This window comes from Aotus nancymaae, unplaced genomic scaffold (genome assembly GCF_030222135.1).
Source record: "Aotus nancymaae isolate 86718 unplaced genomic scaffold, 86718_ANA_hifiasm-v0.15.2.pri h1tg000004l, whole genome shotgun sequence".
NCBI classification, from domain to species: Eukaryota; Metazoa; Chordata; class Mammalia; order Primates; family Aotidae; genus Aotus; species Aotus nancymaae.
In genome coordinates this window covers 13704649-13715478 of record NW_026988415.1, presented here as the reverse complement: position 1 = coordinate 13715478, position 10830 = coordinate 13704649, and the positions used below count along the sequence as shown (strand labels likewise).

The 10830-nt window shown below is 45.8% G+C and overlaps 1 protein-coding gene across 2 annotated transcripts in view; it reads left to right on the top strand.

Annotated features, from left to right (window-relative positions):
• The first annotated feature begins 8985 nt into the window (after positions 1–8985).
• SLC9A6 (solute carrier family 9 member A6) overlaps positions 8986–10830 on the top strand; it is a 60948-nt gene continuing 59103 nt past the window's right edge. For both annotated transcript variants that reach the window (XM_012472318.2, XM_012472317.3), the window contains exon 1: positions 8986–9310. In XM_012472318.2, coding sequence (XP_012327741.1) covers positions 8986–9310 — 325 coding nt within the window. The remainder of the gene's footprint in view (positions 9311–10830) is intronic.

The following is a 10830-nucleotide window of genomic DNA, read 5'->3' as shown; positions in this document are numbered from 1 at the left end:
GACTAGAGAAAGCACTCCTATCCCAGACTTGTCTTGACTTTGTTACATGCCACCCAACTCCATGAATATCTTCACACACTACTTATCCATATCTCCATTACCCATGGAGATTCTCCCTCTATCTGGCACACTCTGTCCTTTCCTACCTTGTTCCAAATTCCACTTTCTCTAGGAATGTGCTCCTATTATAGATATTTATAAAAGGTACATATCTATTGGAGGCACAAAACCTTTCTTCAAGCTATTTATATTTTGTTCAGCCTCTCTGGGTAACACATTCTAGAAGTTTACTACCTGCTGAGTAAACTAGTGCTTTCAATATTGAAATCGCATCCTGTTTACTTTTTTTTTTTCTTTACCAAAGTGGTATGAGCTCATTGTGAGAAATTCAAACAAACAAACGAAAAAAAGTATTTGTCTTGAAGCATTAAGTGTACCTTGGTATTTTAAGTTGTGAATCTTAGTAAACAGAACTGTGGTTTGTGGGTAACATCCCCATGGGCACCGAGGAAGGAGAACTGTGCAGACCCCAGGCACAGTTAGTGCCTGAAGCATAACTCACTGCTTACTATATCTAGCTTATATATATAATCATACTTAGTCCCATGTAATCTTTCTATATAATCATATAGGTATTGTAGTCGGAACTGTACTGACACATTTAATGCTGATTTATATAATCCTTCCATATAACCATATAGTAGTTTGTAGTAGGAGGAATGCCTGGAGCAGTCACAGAACAGAAGCAGTACATGGGAGAACAGCCAGACCAGGACGAGAACCAAAGACCCAGGCAGTGTCATCCCTGCCTGAAAGGGCATACGCTGTATGGCAGGCTTGGCACAAGAGCCTCTCCTGATAAAGGAGTTGTAGGACCTTGCATCCAGTTCCTGTGGAAAGTAGGCCTCAGGCCTGAGATCCTGCAAATAATGAAGGGAGAAGAACCCCTCTGGTGTGACCAGTCACAGCTGCTGTACACCCTGTCAGTCTTTTCTCGCTTCTGTGCTAGCTCAAATCATCCTCCCATAAATATCTTAAGAGAAGAGCACAAGTCTGTCAGCTCCCACTGCATTGGCTTACAGTATCCTTCTATTAGAAATCCTTTGAAGTCTCCAGCCCCCAGATAAGAAGTATTGCGCGCGACACCTGTTGCACACAGCCCACCTCCTTGCCTCGGTGACCTAATGGGAGTGGACCCCTTTTCTGTACATGACCCTCTACTACTGCGCACAGCACGGCCACCTACTGCACATGGCCCACCTCTCTGCCCAGGTGACATAATGGGGTGGCCCCCTTGCTTGTGACTCACGTGATTATGTATACCCTATCACTAAGCCTATAGATGAAGACCTCACTTACAACCCTTCCCCCTGCTTGTACCCAATAAATACAGACACTTCTGGGCATTCAGGGCCTCGCCTGTCTCTGCTCATAGGTGGTGTGGCCCCCTGAGTCCAGATGCTCTTCACCAGTTCTTCAGTGTCCTGTCTCTTTACTTCTCAGATCCTGCAACTCAGCACAACATAAGGGACACCCCACGACCCTGTGGGCGAACAGCCCTACAGTGGTTACATGATTCATAGCTTTAAGATTTGTTTATTTGCTGGATGATTTATACTACAGTGGTTAAAAGCATATGCTCTGGAATCATATTGGGTTTGAATCCTTGCTTTTCCTGTTCCAGCTCTGAGAGACTGGAGAAGCTACCTAATTTCACTGCACCTCAGTTTTCTCATCTGTAAAGTGAGAATAATAACAGTGTTTACCTGCCTAGGTTGTTACCCGGATTGAGTGAGATGATACATATAAAGTGATCAGAAGAGTATTACACATAGTAAACACTAAATAAATGTTAGCTATTGTTGTTGTTGCTATTGATTCTTCTAGCTATTTTTCCAAGCTAAAGAGGCTCCGTATTACCTTTTTAGTCTTTCCTAAAACATCAGTTGCTTCTCCCCTTTGATTATTGCTCTTCTCTGAACCATTTCCTGATCTACTAATATCTCTCTTAGGGTTTCATTACCACATCTGCACAAAGTAGCCTAGGTTACTTGTATGAGGTTAATATGATTATTCATTTCAAATAGCCTTCCTAGCTGGGCACGGTGGTTCGTGCCTATAATTCCAGTACTTTGAGAGGCTGAGGTGGGCAGATTACTTGAGGTCAGGAGTTCGAGACCAGCCTCACCAATATGGTGAAACCCATCTCGACTAAAAAATACAAAAAATTAGCCAGGCATGGTGGCAGGCACCTGTAATCCCAACTACTTGGGAGGCTGAGGCAGGAGAATCACTTGAACCTGGGAGGTAGGGTTGCAATGAGCCAAGATTGCGCCGCTGCACTACAGCCTGGGTAACAGAGTGAGACTCTGTCTCAAAGAAAGAAAAAAATAATCAAATAGACTTTTTGAGCACATTGGGTTGGTCTGTTCAGCAAATAAACTGAAATTTATCCAATAGTCCCATAGACCGTTATTTTTGATAAACATAGAAATTGACCCTTCTGTTCTTAAAGCTTGAAATGTATATTTGTTTGATCTGAGTTCCTTCCTCAGGAAAGAACCTTCAGGCCTCTCAAAAAAAGCATCAAAGAACTAAAATTCACCAGCAGATGTGGGACCCCTCATTCATCATGATTGCTTCCTTGCCCCTCCCTACTTCTTGTTTTCTTATCTATTATTGCATTTCTTCCCTGCTATGTAAACCCCTAGTTTTAGTCAGTCAGGGAGATGGATTTGGGACTGAGCTCCCATTTCCTCAGCTGCAGCACCCGATTAAAGCTTTCTTCCTTGGCAGTACTCATTGTCTCAGTGATAGGTTTTGTGTGCAGCGAGCAGCAAGACCTAGACGGAACCCCTGGTATTTCAGTAACAAAACTGTGAAAACCTCAGCATCCTATTCTTTGTTCCACGTGAATATAAGCATTTCCTCTACTACTGCCTTAGGTCCAAGTCTCTTTACACCTTCTCTTCTTTGGCACTCCCACAGCTTCGATATTATGCATATAGCTCACAAATCCATTGCTGGTCCAGTCTTTACTACTGAACTGCAGAGCCAAGTTTCTAAGTGCCTATGTTGACATCTGTTCTTGGATATTCTACCAGTCCCTTAAATCCAAACTGTCCATAGTTGAGCTCTACTTTCTGACTCCCACATTAATGCTACTGACAGCCCTCTCTTTTCCAGTTATCCAGGTTCAAGCCTTTGGAGTCATCTCTCAGTTCTTCTTCCTCAGGCACTCTCCACTCACCCACCCAATCAATTCCAAGGCAGGTTAATCCTACCTCTGCATTGGTTCTTGCATCCAACTTTCCATATGCATTCCTACTGCACCTGCTAAGTTAAGACCTCATTATTACTTTTCAGCAAGATGACCTTTCTAACCTCCTAACTGGCCTCCCTAGTACTTATCTCTCCTCTTTTTTCTTTTCTTTTTTTTTTTTCTTGAAATGAAGTCTTGCTCTGTCACCCAGGCTGGAGTGAAGTGGCATGATCTCAGCTCACTGCAACCTCCATTTCTCAGGTTGAAGCAATTCTCCTGCCTCGGCTTCCTGAGTAGCTGGAATTACAGGCACACGCCACCATGCCTAGCTAATTTTTGTATTTTTAGTAGAGCTGGGGTTTCACCATGTTGCCCAGACTGGGTCTTGAACTCCTGACCTCAAGTGATCTGCCCACCTCAGCCTCCCAAAGTGCTGCGATTACAGGCGTGAACCACTGCACCTGGCCTCCACATTTCATTCACCCACTTTTCTGTTGCCAAATTAATATTGGGGAGGTTTTTGACCAGGGAAATTAGAGTTAAAATTTTTGTGGCATAGAGCACTTCCACAATATGACTTCACCCTAGTTTCTCAGCCTCTCCCCAATATGTGATTTTTTTTTTTAAAGACAGAGTCTCACTCTGTTACCCAGCCTGCAGTGCAGCGGTGCAATCTTGGCTCACTGCCACCTCGGCCTCCACCGTTCAAACGATTCTCCTGCCTCAGCCTCCTGCCAATGCATGAATTATTTAATTCAGTGTTTATCAAGTGCCTCTAATGAACCAATGACTGTGTTGACTAAACTTATCTATACTGTTCAATCATCAAGTATTATACTGACTGAAGCTCTCTTTACAGTTTAAAATTGAATTGAATCTCTCTACCTGGAAAAATTAAATATTATCTGCAGACATGAAGATTTCTTTGGTACTTAATTAAATTTAAGGGATATTTATTAATTATTTTTAGAGTTGAGGTTTCATTCTGTTGTCTAGGCTGGAGTGCAGTGGCATGATCATAGGCCACTGTAACCTTGAACTTCTGGGCTCAAGCAGTCCTCCCACCTCAACCTCCCAAGTAGTTGAGACTACAGGTGCACATCACCATACCTGGCTAATTTTTAAAATTTTTGTAGAGATGAATTCTCACTGTTGCCCAGGCTGGTCTCAAACTCCTGGCCTTAAGCAATCCTCCTGCCTCAGCCTCCTAAAGTGCTGGGATTATAGGTACAAGCCACCATGCTTGAGCTAGACACTTATTGATGCACAGATATGTTTTATAAAGTTCCTGTTTTGTTTAGGCCTTGTGCTAGATGCTGTCAGTAAAGAAATAAATGAAGCCTAGTTCCTGCCCTCAAGGTGCTCATGACCTGTTGAATGACAAACTCATCAATCAAACACAATACGTCATGAGAACTACTAGGATAGAGATCTTCCAGGGGGCCTTAGAAGCCCTTTCTGAAGAGGGGCTCTGTATTAGTCTGTTTTCACACTGCTATAACGAACTACCTGAGACTGGGTAATTTATGAAGAAAAGAGGTTTAATTGACTCACAGTTCTGCAGGATGTACAGGAAGCATGACTTGGGGAGGGGGATCTTGGGAAACTTGCAATTCTGTTAGAAGACAAAGGGGAAGCAAGGCATGTCTTCTTACTGCAGCAGGAAACAAAGAGCAAGGGGGGAACCGCCTTAAACCATCAGATATCCTGAGAATTCAGTCACTGTCACAAGAACAGCGTGGGGGAAACTGCCCCCTTGATCCAGTGACTTCCCACCAGGCCCCTCCCCGGACGCCTGAGGATTACAATTTGACATGAGATTTGGATGGGGACACAGAGCCGAACCGTATCAGGCTCCTGACTCAGCCTGGGGGCAGCCTGGAATCTGAGTTTTGTCAGACAAGTGGAAGTTAGTTAGATGAGGAGAAAGTTTAGGACTATCCAAGCAGAAGGAAGACATGGAAGGGCACATAAATGGCATGAAACCACATGAAGCATTTCAAGGAACTAGAAGGAGTTCAGAATGGCTGAAGCAAAATATATTTGGGAAAGAAGGACAGGATAGAAGGGTGAAGAGGCAGTCTGGAGGAGCATTGGCCACCAGGCTAAGGGGCTAGAACCAAAAGCAAGGTGGGGAGGATTAGAGGATTTGTGCTCCAGAAACACCCCTCTTATAAAAGTGTAGAGGAATGGTTGGCAGAGACTAAAGAGGAGGTCAGCATATCTTTCTGGCAAAGGGCCAGCATATATGTAGACTTTGCAGTCCACGATCTCTTTTGCAACTACTCAACTCTGCCCTTGTAGTGCTAAAGCAGCCATAGACAATAAGTAAAGGAATGGACATGGCCATCTCCAATAAACCATCATCGATGGACATAGAAATTTGAATTTCACATCACTTTTACATGTCACAAAATATTCTTTAAATTTTTTTCTCAGCCCTTAAAACATGTGAAAAACATTCTTAGCTTCAAGACATGCAAAAACAAGGTAGCAGGCTGGATTTGGCCCTCAGACTATAGTCTAGTTTTTTGTAGCCCTGGACTATGGGATGGGAGCCCAGAGAATGCAGACAGCTCTTTTGAGAAGCTTATCTCTGAAGAGAAAAGGAGAGATAGTGCAGTAGCTGGAGGGGGTGTGGATGAAAAGCTGTTTCTCATAGGAGACCTGAAAATGTTTATGGAGAGCAGAAAGAGATGATAGAGAAGGAGCCACTGAAGATGGTGGAGGCAGGGGGGTGATTGTTGGAGTAGATCCTGGACGAAGAGGAAAGGAAGTGATGACATGCAGAGTACAGTTTGGTCGATTCACTTTTTTTTTTGAGACAAGGTCTCACTCTGTCACCCAGGCTGGCCTGATCTCAGCTCACTGCAACCTCCGCCTCCTGGGCTCAAACTCTCCTCCCACCTCAGCCTCCTGAGTAGCTGGCGAATTTTTGTGATTTTTATAGAGACAGGGTTTCACCAGGTTGACCAGGCTGGTCTCGAACTCCTGGGCTCAAGTGATTCGCCCGTCTTGGCTTCCCAAAGTGCTGAGATTATAGGCGTAAGCCACCATGCCTGGCCAATTAGCTTCTTAAAGGAGAAGGAAACACCTCTTTCCACTGAGTCTGGGGGGAGAAAGACAGGATGGGCACTGATGGGATATTTAAGTAGATAGCAGGGTAGGATTTTCCCAGAATACCTTGACTTTCTCAGTGAAAAAAGAAGCAAGGCTGGGATTCCCGGTGAGTTGTCTATATGAGCAGTGAAGTCACTCGGGATGATGTCAGTCTGGGCAGTGGGGTGGGAGGAGAGAGGAAGCCTGTGAACCAGATTTCCAAGTACTCAGCAAATGTGTAGGAGTGACCAGGAAGTCATTAAGAGAGGACAATGTGGGAAGGAGATGGTGTTAGAGCTTCAATGGAGGGGAAATGAGCTTGAAACAATGTGAAACGATGGGGAGTGAGCACAGTGCCAACTCCTTCAGGCCACCTGATACAGGGCGTGAGTTGTGTATACGTGTGTATCTGTGTGTAGGACAGTGGGGCTGTGACCAAATGAACACAGACAGCCTCCATTTGCAACAGCATCAGAACATGTGATATCCTGGGAGAGACGTGGATTCTGGTAATAAGAGGAGATGGAGGGGCCATCCATGCAGTGACCGAGAGGGTTGAGTAGTATGTTTACAAGGAAGAACATTCCAGGAGCACACTGACAAAGATGGACAGAGGACAGTAGCAAGAGGAGAAACTGGGGTGTAGACGTCAGAAGTATAGAGCAGTGTTGGATGGAGAGAGAATTATATTTTCTCAGGAGCAGATATTTTCTCAGGAGCAGAAGCCTCGGGGATTGGCTGCCTGGTAGAAGTCATTACCATTTCAAGACTCCTCCTGGAACTCGAATACAAAGAGGTTGCTGAGGGGCATACTAAGTTACTGGAGCCACATAAACAGAAGCAGAGTCTGGTGCTTGAAGACATTTGCTGAATCTGGTCTGGGAAGCAATCTGTGGCTTCGGTTTTTTTTTTTTTTTTTTTTTCAGGTTCTAAACACTCAGTGAAAAGTGGGTTTGTGTTAGGACAAAATAGCCTTGGAATGAGAGTTAGGCATGAAGAAGCAGATAAGCTCATTTACTAGGTCTTCTGGGGAGGGGATGATGGGGAGACTGGGAAGGATCCTTACCTAGATTTCTTGCTTTCACAAAGCCCAGCCCTGTGTGAACAGGGCAGTGTGGTTCGGCTGGAGTCAGGGGGACAGGCAGCCATGAGGTTTCTTGGGAAGACACAGGCAGACCCAAGTACTAATAGCAGAGAATGGGCACACAGTCACTGGCTCTGATCCGGGGCAGTTCCCGACCTAAAAGGGACAGAAAGTGGAATTGGACATCGTTGGAGTGCTTTTTTTCTTTAGCTCATCCTCCTGAGAGCTTAGAGAGCTGGTTAGTGAGGGTGAATACACACAGGAGCAGCTTGGTGTTGCCTGAGTATTACATGTTTTAGCAAGGAGGTTATATGGCCATGAGATGGAAACATTTAAGAATCACGAGTTCCAGGCAGAATGCTAGGAATTGAACTGATAGTGGTACCACTGATGGTATGAAGAATTTGAGAAAAAATTTGTAATTGTAGAGGGAACTCATTTCAAATAAGCCCATTTCAAAATATTTTTAGTTTTGAGGTGGTAGGAGCCTCAACAGAATATGCTCAGAATCCAACAGGTAGAGGCCTGAAGTTAGGGCAGCAGGCCAGGGCTTGACACTTGTAGCTCATTCATATTGAAATCAAAGTCTTGAGAAAACAAAGAGCCCACACAAACTAAGAAGCGATCTGAGAAATATGGAAAAAATAGGAAGTCACTGTTCTCAAAAGACAAAGCTCGAGTTTGGAGGTGAGAACTGTGAAAATTCTGGTGAGAGGTTGGACAGGCTGAGAACAGAAAAATATACTGTTCTGAGGAATTCCAAGGAGGAGAGATGAGAGATAGAGGTCAAAGGAGACTTCTGAGCTAGGGACCTTAGCTTTAAAACAGCAGTTAAAAAGGAGCAAGAGGAGAAGGAGAAATCCACCACACTACCCAAGATTTTTTCTTCAGGAAGAGAGCGTTTACGAGCATCGGGAAATCTGAGCATAAACCGCTCTGTTTACAGATTCCTGGCGTGAGAGATATCAGATGTTTACATGTAGAGAAAACCTACTACACAGACATACACATAATCCACACACCTTTGAGTTGCTTGTTTTATGAACTGTTACAGTGCTGTGTGTTTTTTTTTTTTCCGATAAGGATAATACAAGGAGAATCCGATTTAAATTACAGAGATGGAGATTGAGGTCCCTCCCAAGGGGACAACTTATCCTGTTAAGAGACACTGGGGGACGATATTGAGATGGGTTATGAAATATCTATTCCCCTGAGAGCTCTAAGAATAGGATCAAAGTAGACAGTGCGGTCGGCCTCTGCTTGATTACACTGAGCCGATGTTTCTTTAGCAGAAGGCAGGGGGCTAGTTTAGATGGCCTTTCATTCCCCGGCAGCGCTTGTGGGTGCGTGTGACCTGTGGCAGAGGGGCAAAGGAACGCGGCAGAGCGAGCTGGGGATGCCGCGGCCCCTTTAAGAGCAGTGGCGGCGGCGCGCGCTCCGATGGCTACCACCGGGCCCCGCCTCTTTCCCGTGAGCCCTCGGGGAGTGGTCCGACCGCGGGCGGCCGCCGGTGAGGAAGGGGCGGGGGGCGGGGGTAGACATGGCTCCGCGCGGCTGGCGGCGGGCACCCCTCCGCCGCGGCGTCGCCGGCGGTCCCCGAGCCCACAGGCTTATGCGGCCCCTCTGGTTGCTCCTCGCAGTGGGCGTCTTTGACTGGGCAGGGGCTTCGGACGGCGGCGGCGGAGCGGCGAGAGCCATGGACGAGGAGATCGTGTCCGAGAAGCAAGCCGAGGAAAGCCACCGGCAGGACAGCGCCAACCTGCTCATCTTCATCCTGCTGCTCACCCTCACTATTCTCACGATCTGGCTCTTCAAGCACCGCCGGGCCCGCTTCCTGCACGAAACCGGCCTGGCTATGATTTATGGCAAGTGCCTCAACCCTTGTCAGCCCCTTGGCGCTGCCCCTTTCTCTGCCCGCCGGCTGCTTCGCCTCCTCTCCTGGCCCTGCTCGGCCTACGTTCGGCTCCTCTTCTAATTCCTTCCATTTTCTGCCTCGCCTTCCCCCCACCCCGCGTTTCTCTGCCTCATCCCCTTTCCTCTTCAGCCTCGCGCCCCATTTTCTCTGCCTCCTCACACCTTTTTCGCTTCCGACCCCACCCCCTTTTTCCTCCGCACCCCAAATCCCCACCCTTTCTCTGCCTACCAAGCTCGGGACCCGGGGATGGAAAAGGAGTGGGTGCGGTGTCTGGAACTGGGCTGGGGGCTGGGGGAGGGGAGACACCATTGGGATCCATTTCTCTGGGGTGTCAGTTTGTTTAAGGTTCATTGAAGCTGCAGTAGTATCTCTGCTGCCCAGAATCTGGCGTTCTTTTGGAGCCAGAGTCGACCTTTACTCATCACCTAGCTCCTGCTACGCCCTGTCCTTTCGAGGTTGCAAAGGAAAACCTTATTCCTGTGGAGTCCAAGAAAAAACCCGAACGTGAAATAGGCTACAGAAGGCTTAGGGCATTTTTAATGACGTCCCATTTATTGTACTATGCCTCTAATATCTGATATGGATACATATAGTTGACCCTTCCAATTCAGGCGTACAAAAGTGAGGACGAGGAAGAGTTAAGATCCTTCCAGCAGTGTAGTGTACTGTACGATGATCAGGACAGTTCAGACAAACAGTAATTACAAACACCACGCATATGCAGAATGGGTTACTTGCTGTTGGTATAAGGTTATTGACGATTGTAGAATAAATAGCTTCGGTCCTTGTGATTCAGTCTGCTTTCTGAGGTTTATTTGTGTTTTGGTGACGAGATGAGAAGGGTAAATCAAACTGTGAGCTCAGACGCATTTTGAGCTGTGCTGGCACCTCAAGAGGAGAAAAGAAGGTACATATTGCCGACTGTCTTCATCTCACTGTGCGGGTGCTGAAGATGATGAGGGCGGACACACAGTTCTTTCTGTACAGTATATGTGTGAAGATTATCTTCATTTTAAACAGTTAAACTGATGAGTTTGTCGAGGTTTGTCTTTCAGACTTGCAGATTGGTAGATGAAGCTTTGGCACAAAAGACATTTCTCCATGCAAACCCCCACCCCCTCCCCGTAAATCCAGACTTCTGGAATGTGCATCTCTCAAGGGTAGCAAGTAAAGGTAGTTGTGTACCTCAGGAAAATGCATGAACTCCGTCTTATTTTTCATTTGTAAGAGAATACAAGTATGAGCCTGCATGTAAAGTATCTCTGCTCGCTAAGATTCCTAGTTTTTAGACATATTAGATGGTTTGTATATTTCGTGTGTTTTGCATTTCATTTGCAGTGCACCTTAAGCCAAATTGGCCAGATAAGCTATACATTTCCGTACAATTTTCTGCATAACAGTGTGTGATTTATTTACTGTCCTCAACAAACATTTATTGATAAACCATCTATGTATTATGCTCGGAAAATG